The sequence below is a fragment of the Rousettus aegyptiacus genome, unplaced genomic scaffold (assembly GCF_014176215.1).
Source record: "Rousettus aegyptiacus isolate mRouAeg1 unplaced genomic scaffold, mRouAeg1.p scaffold_m13_p_3, whole genome shotgun sequence".
NCBI classification, from domain to species: domain Eukaryota; kingdom Metazoa; phylum Chordata; class Mammalia; order Chiroptera; family Pteropodidae; genus Rousettus; species Rousettus aegyptiacus.
In genome coordinates, this window is record NW_023416306.1 from 115,873,582 (window position 1) to 115,895,781 (window position 22,200).

General features: G+C 49.0%; 1 protein-coding gene across 1 annotated transcript; it reads right to left on the reverse strand.

Annotated features, from left to right (window-relative positions):
• Window positions 1-274: 274 nt before the first annotated feature.
• On the reverse strand, window positions 275-21,967 carry PLA2G4D (phospholipase A2 group IVD). The gene is made up of 20 exons (XM_016144897.2): window positions 21,843-21,967; window positions 17,483-17,555; window positions 17,113-17,249; window positions 16,390-16,521; window positions 15,650-15,690; window positions 15,224-15,266; window positions 13,292-13,376; window positions 12,824-12,966; window positions 11,864-11,974; window positions 11,713-11,750; window positions 11,395-11,530; window positions 10,924-11,060; window positions 9,529-9,751; window positions 4,097-4,214; window positions 3,513-3,650; window positions 3,166-3,273; window positions 2,829-3,020; window positions 2,383-2,546; window positions 1,632-1,818; window positions 275-501 (listed from the first exon to the last, which is right to left on the reverse strand). The coding sequence occupies exons 1-20, from the start codon at window positions 21,885-21,887 to the stop codon at window positions 275-277; spliced, it is 2,478 nt and encodes an 825-aa protein (XP_016000383.2). The 5' UTR covers window positions 21,888-21,967.
• Window positions 21,968-22,200: the final 233 nt, after the last annotated feature.

The window sequence follows — 22,200 nt, forward strand, 5'->3', positions numbered from 1 at the left end:
TGGGAAAAAGATCTGAATAAACATGTTTCTAAAGATATACAGAAGGCCAATAAGTATGTGAAAAGATTCTTAACATCATTAGTTGTTAGGGAAATGCATAGGCGATACCACTTCATACCCACTAGGATGTTTACAATAAAAAAGATAGGCAATAACAAGCATGGCAAAAGCGCAGAAAAACTGGGCCCTCATACAATGCTGACAGGAATGTAAAACAGTACAGCTGCTTTGAGAAACAGTCTGGCCCTCAGGGTGCTGGGGCTCCTGAGCAGCCTCAAGTTTGTGCCCCTGGAAGCCTGGCCCCCGGGGCCCGGCGCTTCAGAGCCATTCTCAAGGCCTGCAGGATGGTGCCCTGGCTATTCTGGACATTGTAATCACTGAGTTGCAGCAAGCGGTCAAAGTCTTCCTCCTTGTAGGTCGTGCTGAACAGGGAATAGGGTGAGGTGTCCGGATTCAGATCCACCTGGCCGTCTGGGAGCTCTGCAGGGCTGCGCTGGACACCTGCCCAGGGGTGGGAGGGAGTTAGCAGCAAGACCCAGAGGCCTCCACAGCTGGAACTAAGCTTCTCAGGTGGGCACAGGGGTGGGCTGCTCCCCACTAAAGGAGCTCCTCGCTTCTCTCCCAGCCCTCTGTGTCCTTTGTCCAGAAATATTTGTGGAAAATAGGATACTATTTAGAGATATGAAGAGCTTGCTACTCTCCCATTCCCTTGTAGGATTATACTTCCTCCACTATTCAGGCAACCTCTATATTACCCTTAGGGGTAAAGTGGAAAAAGCCAGAACAACAAAGTCGCTTAGGTTAGTAAATGGATTCTTAAAACTCATATGGCAACAGGAGACTGAAAAACCAAAGGACTTTTGCTTTGCAATAAACCAGTCTTTGCTGAGAGAAAGAGAATTCCAAGATGTGGGCTGAGCGTGCTGCGAGTAAAGCTGGAAGATTTGGGATTGTGGCAGGAACTAGAAAGCCAGGAATAGTGCACAAAGGCAAAAATTTGTTTTCTTCTTTTCCCACCAAAAGGAGAGAAAAGTCTGACCAGTTGGTGAAAGGTGAGGATTGGAAGGAATGTGATAAGGCTTTAGATTTCAGGATAGAAGCCCAGCCCTGAGAAAGGACCCCCGGCTTTCTGGGTTTGGGTAGGATGATAGAGGCCAACTGAAATCCTAGGTAGGTTTAGGGGACTTTGAGAGAGTGGGAACTGGGGCCTCTCCTTTCTAGCTGTCTACCCTGGACAGCCGTTATGAAGTCCTCCAACAACTTAGTGCCTGAGCAGTGGTGGAGATGGCTGCAGAGGGTGACAACGCAGGAGGTCTCTGGGTGCAGGGATTCTCTCACTCCATCCCACAAAACAGGAGAGCAGAGGGGCCCAGGAGTAGCTAGGGGTAGGGGGCAGAGGAGCCTGGGGTCAGGACAAAGACAATAGCCACACAGTGACTTGCAAACAGAGGGCCTCTGCCTGGACATGGGCATCCACGACAGACACCAGGACACTGCTGTGTCTCAAACTGGGGAACTAGCCTTAAGACTCTTTCCCCCTCTGCTGGCCACAGGGACACTGGGGAGGGCCTAAGGCAGTGTGTCTGAGGGGCCTGGCTGCCAGGCTGTTAAGAAGGGAGAGGCTGCCTTACCAGGTGCTGAGTAGTCCTTGAAGGAGACATTGACCAGTGGGAAATGCAATAGGACAGGAGCATCTGGGCAGGTCGGGTCTGAGAAGAGGTGGCACTCCTTGGGCTGGCATTGTTCCTGCAGGCTGGGCTCCAAGTGGGGGAAAGGCAGTCCCAGGCCCTGGCAGTACAGCTTGGTCTGCTGCAGCACCTGGAGAGGAAGAGGGACCGAGACTCAACCAGCTACTTCCTGGCCATCTCAGGTCAGTGCTCTAGAAAATGCTAGGATGGCTCTAACTCAACTGACTGCTTGGTGTCAAGACAACCTGGTTTCTGTTCATGGCCCAGTTAAACTCAAGAGAGGCAAAGGATGCCAGTGGCCTGCAATGCTATTTGGTTAAAATCTACAGGTGGGGTACAGACCTGGCACTCTGCCCCATTTATGATTGATGTTGCTGGGTTATTCAAGTCCCAGAGTCTAGAGGGCTTCAGTAGGGGACCTAATTCTTTATCACAGCCTTCCATCCCATGTCCTCCAGAGTCTGCAGGGAGGCCCTAGTGGGATGGATGTGGACAGGCCAGGTCTATTTTCTGCACTGACCAGTTGTTCTTCTTGGGTTGAGCATGGCAAACTTCCTCCCTATCCACTTGTCCTGGGAGCCTGTCACCCCTCCCTTCCCTTAGAGCCCTTGGCCTGGTGGCCCTGCTGCTTGTCCCTGGAGCTTGGTCTGGTTGAGCAGAAATTCTGGGGTTCTCATGGTGCGATCAGAGGTACCTCAAAAGGCTTCTGAGAGTAGTCGAAGGAGAGTATGAGATCCAGCCTGCGGCTTGGTCGGAGCATGGAGGGACAGCTGGTGTTGAGAAAGTGGCCAGCATCCACCAGGCAGAGATGAGGCTCCTGCGGGGTCAGCTGGCCAGGGATGGAGTCTAGCTGGCTGTCTGATGGGGGAGACAGCGATAGTCAGAGGCAGCCACTCCACCATAGATCACCCACTCACCCCCTCCCCCTCCCCTTCATACTGCATTCGACTCCACACCCCCTTCTCACCCCTCTGGTGTCACTCCCTGAAAATACATGACAGCCCTACCCAAGACCTTCCTTATTCCATACCCCAGAAGTGGATGCCATGCCCTCCAAGGCCTCTGCCTGTCTCAGCCATAGCCCATCTCCACCCAGGAGCCCAACCTTGTTACCTGGGGACATACGGCAGTGGCCCTTACCTGCCCAGGTAGAGAAATCTTTCTGGTTGCAGTAGTCCTGATGCAGCTGGAGGCCCTGGAGGAAGTTGGAGCTATGCTGGTAGAGTGGCCGGTTTGTCAGGAAGCCCTTAAATGCCTGGGCCAGTGCGGTTCCAGGCTGCAGCCACAAGGCCTCCAGCCATGAGGAAGTCTTTGAGGAGGCAGGGGGCTTCTCTGGGCCCAGAGAAACAGACATTGGTCCAGTGAGGGGCCTGGAAATGCTTTGCCTTGCCTCCCCCTAACATCCCCACCACCACCCCCAGCATGTAAAGAGGAAGTGGCCTCATCCCAGGCTCACCTTGCTCCCTCCCTTTCCTACCTAGTTTCCTGATCTTGTCCTTGATGCGTTGCTTCTGGTCATCATCAGAGCTGGTGAGATCATACCAGGCTTCCAGCAAGTTCAGGGAGAAAATGTTGCTCCAGATACCTGAAGGTCAAACCCCCAGGCCTCAGAGCCCTGCCTTCCACTGCCTGGAAGCCTGTGGCCCCCACCCCTGGGTCCAGGTGGAAACTAAGAAGGGGAGCAGGCTACCTCTGTCATGGTTCTTCCCCATAGCCCAACTCCTGCCCTCATTGGAGGCTTCTGCCAGACTTGAGTACAGGAGTCATGGCATCAGAGACGCTTGGCCTGGAAATGGCCAGAGCTTCAGAGTGACCACCTCTCACCTTCTAGAAAGCAGATCCGGGACTCTGGGATCCTCCTCATCAGCCGCCCCATGAAGAACTCGGAGCCAAAGAGCTCAGAAGGGACAAAGGCTCCATATTTCAGGAACCCGACCTCATAAGGGGAGAACTCAACCCACTCTAAGGGGCAGGAGGGAGAGGAAGGAATGAGAGAAGAGTGAGGAGGTGGAGCCCCAGCTCTGACAAGAACCAAAGATACTGCCCCCCCGCGCCCCCCCCCCGCCCCACCCCCCCACCCCCCCCCCGCAGGCCTCAGCCTCCCCACTGCCTGGCTGGCTCCTGGCTGGGCTGTCACTCACCCAGCCCCTTGATCACATCCTCCCGGTCCTCCATTCCCCTTCCCCTACCCTCCCGCCCCCAGCCCATATCCAGGACAGTGAGCCTCCACTGTCTGGCATATCAGCCCACGAGAATAGCCCCTCTTCCAGCAGTCTGGGCCATCTGTACAGGAGTTTCTTATTTGAATTCTCTGGAGACCTGCAAGGTGCAGAGGTGTGAGTGTGTGCATGCGTGTGTGTGTGCATGTGTGTATTGGAGGGTAGAGTGCACAGGACTGAGGACTATACCCTTGAAGTCGAAAGTCTTCAGATTGTTCTCTTTGACATTGAGGCTCAAGTAGAGGGGCAGAGGGTTCTGGCCCTGCTCCAGTGCAGCTCTCTGTCCTGAAAGCTTCTGATCCATCACCTGCAGTGGGGGCATGAGGGCCTAAGTGAAGCTGAGAGTATCCTGGAGGCAGCAACTCTACCAGGACAGGGGTGGGGAAGGGGCACAGGCTGGGGGTGGGGCAGCAGCTCCCCCATTATGATCTGGGTGGCATGGATGGGTGCACACGTTCAGTTTCCACTCCTGCCCCCGACGTTCTAACCAGCCCCATATGCAGATTTGCCACGTGGGGCTGTGAAGTTTGTGCACTACAAATCTCCACAGAGTGCCATTCACAAAGACTGCGATGCTGACAGTGACACCCTGTCCCTGCATCCTGCGGTGTCAGTGGCCCCATCTTCATGGGTTGAAAGGTGGATTGGATGTGGACCCTGAAACACAGCCACAAAAGCGCACACGCACACCCATGCTCATATGCACATGTACTGCTTTCTAGAAGGGACACAGGAATCCCATTTTCAGTATACCTCGTAAACTCTGCCAGGGGATGGGGTGCCCTTTCTAGGTTCAACTTAATGCAGTTCAAGTTTCAGCCCCTCCCAAATGCTTTCCTGACATCCTCGCCTCCCTCTCGGCAGCCCCTCCTTTCCTGCTTTGCACAACATGAAGTTGTATGCCTTTGTTTATCCTTCTGTTTCTAATGTTCTCTTCACTAACACTCTAGACTCTGTCTTTGATGGCAAGGACTGTGGCTTGCTTTTGGGGGAGTTTCTGCAGAACCTCACTGAATTCTAGGGACACAGAAAGGTCTTGTTCTATCCCAGACAAGAGACGCGAACAGGGTTCATTTCAAGCATCAACAAAGTTAATGGTGGTGGCTGCTGAAGCCCCACCTGAGAAGGTCTCCGTCTGTTTCTTACAGAGCAATACATGTACCGTGAACACACCGTCCCTCTCTTAGACTCTCTGAGCTGAAAGGCACCTCCCTCAGCAGCTAGACCTAAGGGATTCCCCTCTGCCATATCGGCTCTTATCTTCAGATTTACTTAGAGAGTGTGTAACTACACAAGGTTACTGCATCTCTTCTGAGAATCAGCAGATGGCATCTAGGAATTTGCCTTTTTAAAATCTCCTCAGGTGAGTCTAAGAATCAGCCAGGTGTGTGTCCTAGGATTCTAGCCCAGCCTATCCTGCGAAGAGTCTCCCTCCCACACATAGCAAAGACTCAGCACAGTGGTGTCTTCCCTGTCAGCCCTCTGTCTGACACTCGATGAGAGCACACATGTGTCAACCATAGTCATCTTATCCCCCATTTTTTCAGTGACACCCAATAGGAAATCCCCAGGAAAATCGCTCAGATATGATTTGTCATATCTGCAAGTCAGTCCCCTTGGTCTGAATGTGTGTTTGTGTTGAAAAGGATTATTACCAGTAATTTCCCTTCTCTAAGTCTTATTTGACTGATTATGAATGTATTATGAGGGGATATGTGTTCTTTTACAACAGATGCACAATTTCTGCCCTGGGGAAAGATTTAGAAAAGGATCAGCAGACTCTTCCATTGACTGAAACTGGATTCATTTTTCTTTGTAGCAGGCAAGCCTCTGAAGCTAAAGCCCCCCAGTTTCCCAATGAGGATCCCCGATCTTGCAGAACACCACTCCGATGACTCAAGGGTCCCATGCTGTGTTGGCAATATGTTAACATAGTCTGGGCACTGTACAGGTTTGGACTAAAGGATGTACAAAAGCTTTTGTCCAGAGTTGAAGAAAAACAACTCAGGAAAAGACAAGAGAAAAACTATAAGTGTCTCCTTGAGGAATGGTGAGCAACTTCTAAGCGGTTCAGCAAAAGATTAAAGAAAAAAGTTTCAAAGAGATAGTTTGAGGCGCACCGATTATAACTGCCATATTTTACAAGTGGATTTTTACAGAAACCAAAGCAACATTATAGAAGTATATGAAGTAATAAAGTTGTTCAGAGTAAAGTTTAAGGTATAATATTTTTCCAATAATACTATCAATGAAATTGAATTGTTATGGAGTTATATTTTCTGGCATTTTAAAATGACTTTTGGTACTATAGGTTAGTATACTACAGAGATACTTATTTTTATTTAAAGACTTAAATTTGAAATCAACACTAAATTTGTTTGAATAAAGAAATATTTTTAAAAGTATATAGTTAATGTTAGCTTTAAGAGATAAAGCATGATAACTATGGAAAAAGAAACAATATTTGAGAAGTATTCCTACTGGGACAAATTTTTTAAAACCTCGTGGGTGCTCACTTTTAGAATATATTGTTCAATAATAATTTTTATTTTACAAGAAAAAATTTTATTCTTGTAAACATAAAAGAACTAATTAAGTTTGTCTTTTTTAAAAAATGACTATAAACCTTATACATAAAATCATGCATTAAGTCATGATAGCCTAGGATCAAACTGCATTTTCTAGCATCTTGTAAAGTGAATTGTTAAGACAACCTTCTCCAAATCTACAGTAAATAATTACCGCCACCAGCAGAAAAGTTAGTTAATAACTCACAACACCCTTAAAACTTAACTTAAACTTAAACCACAGATCCAAAGAATACATAGGATATACTAATAAAATAAAAACGTTTCAAGTAATTATGTTGGTTTTAGATGTGTCATTTCAATGAAAATCCCAACAACATTTATCACAAAACTTGACTAGTCGATTCCATTATACATACAGAAAAACAAAGGGCAAAAAGTAGCCAAGATCATTCTAAAAAGAACCAAGGTAGCAGATGGGGGTAAATTTGCCCTGTCAGATACCAAGGCTCATTACAAAGGTAGAGTAGCCGTGCCAGCGCAATGCTGGCGTAGGGACAGGCAGGCCACTCAACTCTACCAGCACATCCAGCCCCATCGGAATGAAACAGAGAGTTCAGGAAGAGGCCCATGAATATGCGAAAGCTGACATATGACAGAAGTGTCAACACAGTGGAGGGAAAAAAATCAGTGAGTGATATTGAGAAAGTTTACTATCCATGCAGAAAAAATAAAACTGGATTCCTAATCATATAATACCTGAAGATAAACTCTGGAAAGATTAAAGGTCTAACTGAAAAGCAAATCTTAAAAACTTTTATAAGAATACATAGGAAGATATTTTATAAGTTTAGACAAAGGAAAGATTTTTTAAGACCTTAAAAGCATATGTCATAAAGGAAAAAAATAATACATTGGATTATATTAAAATTATGCATCAAAATCTATTAAAACTGTCAAAGATTAATAGCCAGAATATATAAAGAACTCCTACAAAATAATATAAAAAGATGAATTAAATAAAAAAATGGAAAAGGATTTGAGTAGGTAATCCATGGAAGAGGAAATCCCAATGACAAATATGCTTGAAAGTACAATCAGTCTTACTAAAAATCAAAGAAAAGGAAAATTACAATAAAATTTTATTTTACATCGATAAAATAAACAAAAATTTAAAAGTCTGAAGAGCATGTAGAGAAAAGGAATTATGATACACTGGTGGTGGGAGTGTGGATTAATACAACCCTTTTGGAGATTGACTGGCAATAGACAGGTAAGTCGAAGGTGTGCGAACCCAACGTCCTTACAATTCCACTGCTGGGTGTACATTTTCAAGGTGTAGAGAATCTCTAACACATGTGTACAAGGAAATTAATTGTACAAAACCATTTTCATAAATACTACATTTTTCTAAGAATATGTATTTTTAATAAAAGTATACTTAAATATAATGAAGCATATAATAAAGATATATAAAATATGATGATATGTATGTGATCATAAACCTAAATTCAGGGAAATTTTGCTATCTACGTGGAGTTTCTTATGGCAGCAGGTGGGAAATAAGACTGGGGAGGGATCCACTGGGGGCTTTAACTCTTTCTGTAACATCTCATTTCTTAGGCTAGATGGTGAGATCATAAATATTTATTACATTATGCTTTATGCTTTATGCATTTTCTTAGGTCTAAAGATTATCATAATACTTAATAAATATTATGATTTTTGTAATAAGTATTTTAAAACAAATACATAAAAATAAGAATGGTTGGTAATTTCCAAGTAGCATTGTGCTTACCAGTAAGAATAAAATTTAAAAAAACAAATTCAAAGCAAATCCATTTTGGTTAGTTTACATGATATTTATTCTTGGTCAAACTCCTGATACCCAAAGATAAGAAAGATAAGAATCTTTTCTCTAATTTATTTCCACTATAAATTATTTCCTGAAATATATTTCCACTAATAGATTTGATAGTTTACTTTTTGTTATGCATGTTTAAGATACTTTCTGTGTTTCAGTTGTTTCAAATGACTTAAACTTTGTTCAGATAATTATATGTGGTAAAACAATAGTGTGAAAAAAGTCACTTATCTTAAAATTGTATCAGTTAATGAAAGATTCAGCAGTTAACTAACTTACTAAACTTTCCCTAAAGAAGCAGTGTATAAAAAACTTACATGCTAAATTTTGTCTTAATGGTATTAGGATAATAGTAAAAAAATATAGCTAACACTAATGCTTACTGTATGCCAAGGTACCATTGAGTGTTCACAACAACTCCTTGAGGTAAGTATCATTCTCATTCTCATCGTACAGATGAGAAAACTGATAGGCACAGAGAAGTTAAGTGATTTGCCTAAAGACACATAGCTAGTAAGAGGCACAGGGATTAGAACCCAGAGAATCTGGCTCCAGAGATTGTGTTTTTAACATTACCACTGTTAGGTCTGCAGGGGGTGGTGGGGGGGGGGGGCTGCCTGGAGGCTTCCCAGCTCGATATTGGAATTTGGACAAGGGCCCACCCTAAAGCCCTGGTGCCACCACCCTAATCCGGATGCTCAACTGACATTCCCCATTCTATACCTACCCCCACATAACCCTATAGAAACTACGCCCTCCTGACCTAGGGCACGACTTCTCTGGCCCCTCTCCTCTCTGGACCAGAGAACCTCGCCTGGGAGTGCTCTTCCAATAAAGGCTTGTTTTTAAAACTTCTTGGCTTGTCCCGCGTTTACCTTACAACCACGAAAATGAAGAAAAAGAATATATTTCATAGTGCAGTATAAATTTTTAACAAAACTGTTTGAGAAATCTCACTGATTTAGTGCAAAAGCTTTGTTTGCTTAACTTTGTCATTGACTTGTCCCTGGCTCTTGTGAGACCCAGAAACTTCAGTTTTTCATGGCAATTAATTGAAGAATAGCCTGATTCAAAAAAGGCGACATCCCAAACTCAGGCAGACACTTAAACACAGTGGTTCCCACATCCGGGCTCTTTTACCCTGAAGGAAATGCGTACTTGTGTCACCTAGCTGAGAGGCCACCACAGCCCCGCCCTTGCACTCACCGCGGCAGGCGCAGGCTCCGTACCTGACCGTGCTGCATGGACTCCAGCACCAGAGCCCACAGGTCCACGAAGGTCGTCGGGTGGCCTTGCTCCGCCCGCAGCTCCAGCTCCCTGCGGTAGTTTGCCAGACGTTCTGGGGAGAAGGTCTCCAGCTTGCTCTTGGTGAGGTGTTCCCGGGCATACTGGATGGGTCTCTCGAGGTCCCTCTGTGACCACTCAGGATCCGCATATAGTTGGGCCATTGTCCTGAGAGAACAAAGAGGCAATACAGTGGGCTGGGAGGCTCAATGTGGGCGGCTGAGACTCCTCATCCCCACCCTCGTCTTCTCCCAGCATGTGGGTTCTCCCACCAAAGCCCTGCCTGTCTGGACAGTGTCTCAGGGCTTTCTCCTTCTAGGTGAGCACTATCCGACATAAATATAGTGCGAGTCACATATATAATTTAAAATTTCCTAATAACAACACTTAAAAATGTCAAAAGAGATCAGTAAAAATTAAGTTTAGCAATATATTTGATTTACTATATCCCCAAATCATTATTTCAACATGTAATCAATATAAAAATTAACGGTTTATATATTTTTCAAACTCTTCAAAATTCACTGTGTATTTTATATTTTTATAAAACATCTAAATTTGGATTAGCCACATTTCAAGTGGCCAATAACCACATGTGACTAGTAGCTACTGCACTGTGCAGCACAGCTCTGGACCCTGCTCCCATCTTCCCAGGTCTGTCTCGAACTTCCTTTGAGACTGCTTGTTAACAGCTGTCACCTAAACTCCTGAGTTTACTCCTCTTTTACGATTTTAAAGTCACATTTCAATAAGACTCAAGAGAATGAATTTCCAACAGTGAAAAGTCCCACCTCATTATAGACAGGGCGGAGTGTAGGGAGACAATGTTGTCTTTAGGTAAAACAGCATCTCTTGACCTCAATTTCCTCATCTATACAATAGGGATAATAATAGAAATTACCCTAGAGAGTACTGTGAGAATTAAATGAGGTCATAACAAAGAAAAAAGAGCTACCAATTTGGACTTCCCGGCATATTTCAGACACGTTAAGAGTTTTACCTGGCCTGTCCCACTCCAGTCCAATGGAGGATGTGCTATTATTACCCTCATTTTGGAGATGAGTCAACTGAGAATCAGAGGAAATAAATTGGCCAAGGTCACCCACTCAGAAAGGGGTGTTGTGGAGACTCAAACCCAGCTCCTTCCGACTCAGCTGCCTCTTCAGTGGCATGGAGTGGACATTCTGTAATGCCTCACTCATGTCTGTTTCCTCCCTTTCGAGAAAGCCGCTGGCACCCATCAGACCATAGTGCTCATGCCCGCTTGGCTTCCCCATGTAGAGGGTCCCTCTGGTGTCCACTCCACTCGCCTCTGCTTGTCCAGTCCCCAGGGCCCTCACCATGTAGCTCCCGAGATGCCACTGAAATAGGTCACGCAGTCCAGGAGTCCCAGCTTTTTCAGGGCCAACAGATGGCCATAGAGAGAAGTCATGGCCCGGGCACCTCCTCCTGTGGCCATGATGCCCACGACGGGGACCTGGACAGTACAAAGACACAGGCTGGCTTCACAAGAACCAGGATAGAGCTGCCTTCTGCATCCAGAGAAGGGACCTCATGGTCAGGGCCTGATGGGTCAGAGTTAGAGCTAGCACCCAGGTCCTCCCCAGGAAGTGACAGCTCTCAGACCGGGACAGAGACCCAAAGGGAACGAGAACCCCAGAGCTTACTTATGCCCCATGTCTACCGCCACCCCAACTTGCTCACTCCCCATTCTCTGCAGACTGGAATATCTGGAGAGGGTGTAGGAATAAGGTACTCCCTTAAGGCCAATCCAGGGTATCCACACCCAAATCTCCTTGTATCCCCCAGACCTCGTCTTCCTGCAGGTCTCCGTCCAGCTGCAGGGCCTGCTTCAGGGCCTTGGCCACCACCTGCTTCCTCCTGCTCAGGAAGGCCTGCTCCTCTGCACACAGATCAAAGCCCAGGCGAACAGCCGGCTCCTTCTGGCTGGGGTGATGGAGGATCCAAGGGTCAGGGGGCACCTGCCGAGCTCAGCCACTGGCTGACCAAGCCCACAATAGCTGCCAAATAACCTCCTTGCTCCCAACCTCAAGGACCACTCTTTCCATAGTATTCTCCTGCCCCATGACCATCCCTCACTGTCCCCCACAGATATGAATGTCCCTTACCAGCCCTCAGTCTTGAGCTGCAGCCTCACTCCTGGGGCCTGAAATCAGAGAGACTTCACTCAGAATGAGGCGAATGTGGACATCCCCTGGGATCTTCGCACTCCCCAACCTTTTTTTCACTGATGCTTCTTATCCAGTTGAGGCCACTCACATTCGTAGCAGGAATGTCCATGGTCATCTCCTTCCCCACAACCAAGGACCTCAGGGGCACAGTGAGGTGTCCAGCTGAGCTAGCTGAGTTCCAGTCATTGCTTTTGGAGCTCTGGAGAGAAACATTCATTCATTCATCCATTCGACAAATCTTTACTGAGTATCTATCTACACAATGATCCAGACAGACACAGTCCCTCCCTGACAATACAAAAATAATTTCAATATTTAATTGATTACAATTACAATAATTATAATACTAATAATTACAAAAATAATAGCTAATATTTACTTAGTGTAATAATAGTTATATTTATTTATTATTCTAACTGAATCGTGTGTATGAATTTATAAAGAATTTATAAAGAAACAGGTAATGGACTGATGTTAGTAAGTGTTATAAAGGAAATAAGCAGTATGATTAGATAGAATAACCAGAGGTGGGGTGTTTGGGATCTATTTAAGATGAGGGGTCAGGGGGAGCCCCTCTGAAGAGATGCCACTGAGCTGAGATCTTTAACAAGAGGAGGAAGACAAGGAGGCAGCCTTGGTAGGAGCCAGGTAAGGGCAGGGAAAGCACTTGGCATGCTGGAAAAGCAAGAAGAGATGAGTATAACTGGAGCATCATGAGGCAGGGCCTGGACCAAAATGAGGAAGCAGAGGTGGACAAGGTCCAGGCTGTGCAGGGCCTATGGGCATAGATGTGGGATTTTATTCTAAGAGCATCACTAGAAGAGCCACTGAAGGGTTCAGACAAAGATGGACATGGTGTCGGAGCCCCTCATGCCCACCCCAGGCCCTGGTGACCCTCTCTATCTGCCAAAGGCATGGTGTCTAACTGAGGGAGGCTGACAAGGCCATGGGAACCTGGCCTTGGCAGAGGGAAGGCCGGGGGGGCCTGCAGCAGCTGGAGCCGGTCCCAGGCTGGGGTTGGTGGGAGAGCTCCAGAGCCAAGACTCACCCTCAGATGCCCACTCAGCTCTGCCTCTTGAGCCTCCATGTAGTGAAAGCGGAAGGCAGAGGCTGTGCTCAGAGCAGATGTCTGTGTGTCCTCATATGACCCCTTTAGCACCAGCTCCAACTCCAGCTCCAGCTTGTCCTGATCTAAGGAGAGAGTGGGCATGAGGGGAACAAGAGCCCCAGGAAGGACCTGAGAAACTGAAAGTACTTCCAGGACATGGTCAAGGCCTAAGTGGCTGGACCATGGCAAACAGGATTCTGGAAAGCGCCTTCCACAGCCTTCCTTCCAGGCACCCCAACCCTGTGACATGCCTTCCCCAGGTCAGCGGGACCCACCTGCCCAGAAGAGATCTGTGGTCCTTGTGCTGTGTGGGCAAGAAGGAAGAGACAAGCTCTGCCCTGCTGTTCACCTCTTGGTGGGCTTCCCAGCCACCCCCATCTTCCCCCACATTCCAGGCAAAGGCCAGACCTGGTTCTGAGCGGGTCTCACTTGCTACCACGGCTGTGCTCCCCGTGTTCTTCAGACGGACATCTAGGCATGACAGCTCCCGCGCCTGGGACAGACCACATCATGGGCAGGGGGCTCTGCTGGGAAAGCTGAGGTCCCTTCAGCCTCACCCATCAAGCCCTGCTGTCCCAAATCCACCACACATAGAACAAAAAGTAGAGTCCAGAGTGGGACTGGATGAAGAAACCCCTCACCCCACATCTGATCTGCTGTAACTGCTAAGCCAGATGTCCTGGAACAGCCAAGAGAGCCCCATCTCTACCCACCCCTAAGCTCTCCTAGATTCACCAAACTTCTGGACTCTCTGAAGGCCCCAGCTCTCAGGCACAGTTCTTTCTTCTCTCTTTCTCTACAGCCTCAACCTGGTGGATGCATTCTACTGCAACTGCTCTCAAAGAGTATTGGATAACCCAGGGGTCCCCAACCCTTTTGGCACCAGGGACCAGTGCTCTTATGAGAATGTAATGCCTGATCTGAGGTGAAGCTGAGGGGTCATGCTAGCGCTGGGGAGCCGCTGCAAATACAGATGAAGCTTTGCTCGCTCACCCGCCGCTCACCTCCTGCTGTGTGGCCCGGTTCCTAACAGGCCACGTACTGGTACCAGTCCTCACCCCTGGGGGTTGGGGACCCCTGATGTAAACCACTGATCTACAGAATGACGTAATGGATCAGAGAAATCTTCGAAATTTTAGCAACCTGAGTATCTCCTGACTGTCCTCCACTTAACCGATTTGCCAAATGAGCCTGCAGCATTCACTCTGTAATGTATGCCAGCTGATGCCTGCAGCCCACCGAACTCTTGCTTCTGACCCTCCTCCAGTCAAACTGCTGAGTCCATCGACGTACCACTGGTACCCATCGCCTCAGAGGAGAGACAGCAGCCACAGGCATGGCTATCTTAATGTGTACAGGTATGCCTCGGAGATATTGCGGGTTCGGTTTCAGGCCACCACAATAAAGTGAGTATCGGAATAAAGGAATTTGTAATCTTTTTGCTGGTGGAAAGTCTTGCCTTCAGTTTGTAAAAAATGCAGCACTGGTGAAGTGCAGTAGAGCAAAGCACAGTAAAACAAGGTATGAATGTATTTGAAAAACTAATACTAAAAAACAACAGCAACAACAAAAACAACTAATACTAGCCCATCAAATAGGCATTTGCAAGACCCTGAGGTGGTGCCTCGTTCAGTTAGGGGCTCTAGGTGCTTTACCTCACTTTAGGCCCGCCCGGCCCTGCTCTCAGGCCAGCTCCTGGTCAGAGACCACACTTTGAATAGAAAGTTTTTAATGCAGCTTTCACCACCTTGTGCCCATTCCAGTCTACTGCAGCTTCGGGAGCTTGCTTTGTTTTAGGAGAGCTGACTAGGACGCCCCACTATGTCAAGGAAGAGCTGACTGATCCCCTGACCCCATTCCAGAGTCCCCATAATGAGAGCACACAAGCCTGGAAACTCCCTCCGAGGCTTAGTCACCTGATATTGAAAACCTGAGCTGGCCCTGGCCTGCGTGACTTCCACACCAGGACTTCATCTTCCAGGGCTGAGAACTGTTAGTGCATCACAAGTGACTAAACACACCAGAAAGCACCTCCAGTTCCCCCAATACGCCCCAAACCATAGAGCCTTGGGCCAAAATCTCCTCTCAACAGTGCCTCAACCTCCTCTCGCTCCATGTTCCCTTTAGCCCCAGACCCCTCCAAGCCCCCAGCCCCTGACCTTAGCCCCAGGTCACCACCTAGCTGAGAGTCCAGAGTGGTTTTACCACAAAGCCCTGTCTTTGCCTCGTCTGTTCCAGCCTATACGTGAGGCAGCTGCCCTACCCTATCCCCACCGCGGCATCCATTCTGGAGCCCATGCCTCAGCTCCCCCTCCCGAGCCTGGGGAAGGAAATGGTTACCACAAGGACGTTGTTGGTGATGAGGTTTTCTGGGCGGTCAGACCTGGAAAAATCAAACCATCCAGAGTCTGGCCTCACAAAGGCAAAAGCTCCCTTTGCTCACCTGCCCTGCTCAGAGCCAAGGCTCCACCCATGTGGGGCCCCCCTGGGTGATGCCTAGGGTTCTCAAAGTCCTGGATACTGTTCAGGGTGCGGGGAGATACTTCTCAAGAGTGAAAGGTGAAGAGAGAGAGGAGGGCAGAGAAAACGCTGACCTCCCTCTCCTTGTTTCTCCATAAGGATTCCCACCACCCAGACTGGCAGGAGCGGGGAGGTAAGAGACGAAATCTCAGCTGGACAGATCAACAGGAAGATCTGGGTCACGGACATTTTCTTAAATAAAGCCTGGGTCCTGAGACACTCCTTGGGCTGTGGGATATTACTCACGTTTTTTCCATCAGGAACTCCACATCCAGTTCCTCTTGTCTCTGGAATCAAAGAAGATGAGCAAGTTGTCAACATTTATATACGTCTTCAGAGTTGACATCATTCTTTTATATTTATTATTTCATCATCTCAAGTCTCTAAGGGAGATCTTACAATTATTCCCATTTTACAGATGAGGAAATTGAGGGTTAGGGACAGATGGGCTACCAGCCCAAGTTGCCACAGCTAGTAAGTGCAGAGAATGAGTCTCTGGCAAGACTGAGGGAGGTGACAAGGAGCGCAAGCCTAAGGAGGCTTGAGGATGCCCAGAGCCCATTTCATCTTCCTCTCGAGGGGGATCTGACCCCACAACTGTGCCTTCTCCCACCCCCAGCCTTCGCCTGCTGGAGAAAGAGCGCAGAGACCTTTATAAAGCAGGCCTTGGGCACATGGGACATCAGGTCAGTGAGCAGGAGTGATAGAGCCACTAATGCTGAAAGAATTAGTTACACTGAGCTGTGTTTTGAGGCACATTAGGAGGTTCTTCACTATCCAACCCCCGCCCCCACAGTAAGAGTCCACCATTGAATGATCAGTGTGTTACAGTCAAATTAAGCCTTTTCCTTTCCTATTAGAATGTAAATATCTCTGGGAGGGGTTTGCCTCTTCCTGTGAATGAGTTCAGCCCAGCAGCATCCCAACAGAGGGGAGAAACTGTGCGACTTCCTCAGCCTGAAGCCCCACAGTGACTCTCCACACACCTGGGGACTCAGGGAGAAGGTCTTCCGGAGAAGTTTGCCAGGCAGGACTTCTGAGACGTCATAGAGAAACTGGAAACAGACATCATCCTCCGTGACTGAATCCTCATCATAGACGCTCAGTTGCAGAACATTCTAGGGACCCAAGAACAACAACTTAGCGCATTATTTACTCACAGCTGTAGCCCACACCTGTTGAACCCTTACTTAATGGTCAGAGCCAGAAAAGATTATTATGCCTCCATGCTTTGTACTTCAAAATAAAAATAATGGTAAAACTTAAAAGCAGTAAAAGGAAGCCCAGCAAATTCCCGAATTCCCCCCTGCTAATTTTTGTTTTTATAAAAAATAAAATTATTGCCGAGAATTCTCCCCACCACCTCCACACTCCTGATTTGCTGGTTCCCTAAGGTGCCATATGCACCAGGCATGCACTGGGAGTGCATTATCTCATTTAACCTCACCACAACCCAGACCAGGAGGGGATTCTTACTGTTTCCATTCTATAATTGGGCTTAGAGAGGACCAACCCCCTTGCTGGAGGTCTGGCCCACAGGCAGCTGGTGAGTTCACACATTCTCTCACACTTGGCATATGCAAACTGGGGCACAAAGAGACCCCATCCCAGTTTCTCTGACAAAGCCCTGGAGAAAGGTGTGCTCTGTCCCCAAGAACCCTTCCTATGCAGGGTACAGCCTGTCCTCAGGTGGGTGGTCTGATCTTTACCTTGACCTGACTCTGGATTAGGAAACTGAAGGTCTCATTCCATACAGGATGACTGGAGTTGGTGACAGTTTTGGTCTTAAACTTCATTCCAGGTGCAGTTGACAGCTGTAGGACCACGTAAGGGTCTGCCTCGCTCACTGTCAACATCCAGGAAACCATGGTGAAAGAGAATTCCTCACACCCTTCTCCAGGAGCCTTGCTAGGTTCCTACCAACCTTACCACCCTCACCGCCCCCCACCTCACCCCTGCTGCCCTCCAGGAGCTACAGTGAGCTGCCCAGCCCAGCCCAGCCCTGAGGCACATATCTGGGCCTTTCCCATTGGATTCAGTCACCCCTGCAGCCGTGGAGCCCAGGAGACAGTTACTCACACATGTCAGCCCAGCCCAGGCCTCGAGCTTCCAGGACCCTCACCGTGAGCCGCCAGCAGACAGAGGCCACCCCCTGGAGAGAAATAGCAGATGACTAAGTCCCCCTGCTAATCCATGAGCCCCACCAATCTGTGCCCAGGTTTCTCCTGAGACACTTGGTGATACTCCAGGTGTTCTGGAACCAAACAGCGTTTGACTACCACTGTCCTTGGGGTCCTGGGCTAGAGTAGTCAGGGAATGGCAGACAACTTGGGGGGTGGAATTTATGGGGCTCTCCTCTCTACAGGGACACTGGAGAAAGTAGAGAACTGAAGACCAAGGGATGGCCACCACACGGGACATGTCAGTTTGGGGTTGGCCACCCCCAGAGCTCCCAGGGAGGGCAGCCCCTTGGTAAAGCATGTGATCCTCCTGCCTAGGGTGCCCCCAGTCCTTTAGACAGGAAGTAGACACATGACTCCAGGGAGGCTGAGTCTTGGGGAGCCGGGAGGTGTGATAGCCACAGGCACTCACCTGCTCTTGGGTGGAAATTAAGAAACTCCAAGAGCACTGAGCTGTTACTGTGAATAGTAGATGAAAGGTCATTGTGTATTAAGATGCTGGTGAGGTCATGTCAGCCCATGGACAATTTCAATGAGGAAGAAGAAGAAACTGAGTGGGAAGAAGCTGGGAGGGACAGAGAAGATGAGCAGAAGAAGGTAGCAGGAGGAAAAGCAGAGGGCAGGTAGGGCACGGCCGAGTCCTGCTGAGGACAGGGCACTAGGGGAATATCCCCCAAATCCCTGCTTGCTGAGGTCCTTGGCACTGCTAGGATGCAGGGGGCCACTGGGTTTCTGTTTCCCCGAGGCCTGGCTGTGTAACTTTTTCTGGGCACCCTACACAAGTTTCTTACAATAAGCCCCTATGATCTGTGGCCGAGGCCGCATCATGCCCATGAGGTAGATATTTGTCATAGCATGGCTGGGAGACGACACACGGTGAGGCAAAGCAAAGTTGCTTCCTGCCATGCAGCTTCCCGCGGCCTGTCCCACTTCGGAATCAGGAAGTGTCTTCTCCCGCCAGGAACAGCTTTCTGCCCTTCACAGGTGCTGCCTGCTAGGGTCTGGCTCAGTGTCCACGGGATGCGGCTCTCCGCTCTCCACAGAGAAACTTACAGGACAACGCACCCCAGCAAAGCCACTTAGGACTTGCGCTCCCACCTCGACGCTTCTCCCCGAGGCCCCCACATCATCCCTCTCCTGCGGCTCCATGCTCAGTGTCCTTGTCACTCCTGTCGGCTTTGCGGCAGAGCACATGGAATCCTCCCGCTGAGGCAGACTTGTTTCTCTCCCTTCTTCAGAAGTAACTCCAGTGACACCAGCAACACTTCAGTTCTATATGCCTTAAACCAGAGGTTGTCGTTTTCAGGGATTCACGGGATTTTTAGACGCCCGGCTCCATTTACTGTCTGCACTCATGCTCTATCACCACCTGCCACAGAGAAGGTGCTGGCTGGGGTCCTGAGACCCTGCTGGGGGTTGTAGTTGCACTTCACAGCTCACTGGAAGACAGGAGGAGAGCAGAGGCTGTGCAGGCTCCTCCCATCCTCGGTGCGACTGCCTCGACTGCCTCAAAGCTTCTGTTACGCATCTTGGGGCTATTAAGAAGTGCACTCAATTGCTCCCTTGTTAACCAGTCACACTGCCCAATTTGAGTGTCATTGCCCAATTCTCCCTCCAGTCACTGAGAGCCTCTCAACCTCAGAAAGCCCTGCAACCGCGGGCAGGATATTTTTCCTAGAGTGAAATCCCATTTCTCTTCACTTCTAAGACCATCGCTGACACACAGCACCCAGAGAGGGTGGGCTCTGACAGTAATTACAACAACTGACAGTCACTGGGGGCAGTGAGCAGAGTGGTTACGGGCAGGCTATCGGCCAGGTTGTCTGGGTCCAAACCCCGGTCCTCTACTCACTTGCTGTGTGACCCTGGACAAGTTGCTGAACTTCTGGGTGCCTCTGTCTCCTCATATGTAGAGGGATTGACTTCACACAGTGTTCTGAGGCTAAATGTGTTAATACTATTAGAATGTTTAGCAAAAAAAACCCAAACAGCTTCTAGTAATTGCTCTTACTGCTATTTATTAAGTGCTCTTTATGTTCTTGGCACTATACTAAGCATATTACATATATGAACTTGATTTATCCTCCCAATGACCTCATAAGATAGTACTTTCATTTCTTCTCATTTTACAGATGAGAGACTTGAGGCTCAGATATGCTATCTTGCCCTAGGTCTCAGAGTTAGTCAGTGACCTTTTTAGGATTCAAACCCAAGTCTTCAAGGCCACAGTTCACAACCCGTGTGCTATGCTACCTTCCCAGGACTTTGCTTTTTTGTAAAAGCATGCAACTTTCCCACACCACCCTATGGATATCTAGACACTAGAATTTCATAGGTTTGTTTTAGCTGAATATGATTTTTGAACCAACATATTAACTAATAGGATTCTCTTCTCCTGAGGGCATTGGGACTTTATCTTCCCTGTCGAAAGATCATTCCACCTGAAATACTGCCTCAATTGATGATTGGCCCTGAACTCTCAAGGAGAGCTCCTCCAGCAGGAACCCCAGCCCAACTTCCTATAGTATCCTGGGAGAGACCCAGCCACTGTCTCTCCCCTGTGCAGGGACCCTAGGACCTATTCCATCCTCCTCCCCATGGAGAGGATCATGGTGGATGTGGCCCGAGGGAGCTTGAAGGGGCTGGAGTCCCCAGACCAGGGTCCAGAGTCCCTGTGACCATGGGATCTTCAGTAGAAAGAGAAAAATGAGCAGGCCACCTTTGCCCCTGCTGGCCCTGAGTAACCATGGTGTGGCAGTGAGGAGGCTGGGGAGAGAAGGAGTGGAAGCTGTGGCACAGCCTTGGGCCCTGCACCTCCTGAGTCAGGCTGAGTACAGCAGGCACGTCCCAGAGTAAGTCTTCTAAGCCTGGCCTGTCTTGCCGGCCAAGTTCCCGCTGCCAGAGCAGGCTCTGGTTTTCTATTGGAGCAGGAAAGAGCCTGGGTGAGACCACTGCTGAAGTTCCCTTGCTCCGGGAGCTGACGTAAAGGCTCAGTGTCAAGGGCTCAGTGTCAGGGACTCAGCCAGCTGTAGGAACATCAGTAGGAGGCAAGGTGCTTCCCAGGTGTGAGGGCAGGCTTGGGCTCTCAGGGCCACTAAACCTTGGGCTTTAATTTTGCCCCTGAGCTGGGCAAAGGGTAGAAGCAGGCAGAGGGTGGGAGGAGAAGGATGCCCAGCCTTCTCTAGGGAGATGAGAATAAAAGGTTCAGAAACCTCCATAGCTGGATTCTGGGGCTCAGGCCCTTGACAAAGGATCAGATGGATCCAGGGTTGTCCAGCACCTCCACTGCCTGCTCCTACAGCTTGGGGTTCCTTGCAGACCCCATTGGGGACATTTCCACTAACGTCTGCCTTGCAGAGGGTCCTCCAGACCTCAGGCTGACGCAGACTGCGGCAGCAGCTATTATCCGGCAATGGAGGGTTCCCTCTCTATCTTCCTCAGGGTACCCTGGTGTCTGGCCTGCCCCAGGAGAGTCTTCTCTAGGAGCACCAGTCTGGAGCCGCTTACCTGGACCCAACTCGGGCCTGGGTCTCAGGGCCAAGGCTCCAGAAGCCTGGTAAGGTGCAAATGAGGTTATGCCTCAGGATGGTGAGCTTGGCACACTCAGCCTTTTCATGGCCACTTATAGGGGCACCGGGGGAGACCTGAGGAGCCATTCTCTCTGGCCTTGGTCCTTGACAGGGAATGAAAAATCTGGGCTGTGGGGAAGCACATGGCAGAGGTGAGGTAAGCAGTTTGTAGGCTTCCTTAGCCTGGCTGCGGCCCCATGGCTCTTGGGCCCAGTCAATAATTGACAGTAGATGGGGATTTGGGCTGGCAGTGCTGCTAAGACACACACGGTGGTCCCTGGGCTCCAGCCAGTTCCAGGAAGTCCACTGCCTGCAGTGGTAGGCTGCAAGCCAGGTAAAACTCCTTCCGTGACACATAGCCACTGTGTTCCTTTAATGAGAGGGGAAGGGGCTGTAAAGGGGACAATGGGCTGGTCACTCATGGTGGAGAGGGGGGGCTCTGGTCTCTTGGACTCTTGTTTTTACGAATGCTGATCATCTACTCCACCCACTCCCCATCCCCAAGCACAGACTCCCTCACCCTCTGCTTCCCACCCTCAGCCTCTGCCTAGGCAAATACCCCAGTCTGGGACCCAGGTTCTGTTCAGAGACCAGAATCACTTTGGTTTCAGCTGTGTCAAGCTTCTTGGGATGCACCCCAGCTTCAGGTCCTGCCCTGAGTGATACCCATGAGCTCAATGACACTATTACCTGATGAGGATGGCCAGGTGGTCCCCTAGATGTCAGTCTCTCCATGCCAATCCTTTCAGCTCTGCTCCAGGCCCAGCTCCGGCTAAGATGCCAGCTCCCTGGCTGGCTGGCAGCGACTATTCCAATGGTATGGGACTGACTGGGAATGTGCCCGCCTCTGAGGAGCCATGATCCTATAAACAGGTTGAAGCTCCACCCTCAGGTCACTCCCTTAGCCCAGAACATTCCCTCTTCCCTAAGAGGCTGAGTCAATCAGCATCTTTAGAAACCTCTGGCAGGGCTCCAAAAGCGGCAGGTGGAGCACCACTACCAGAGGTGGAGTGTCAGGACTGCAGATGCAGTGAGGAGGGGAGACAAG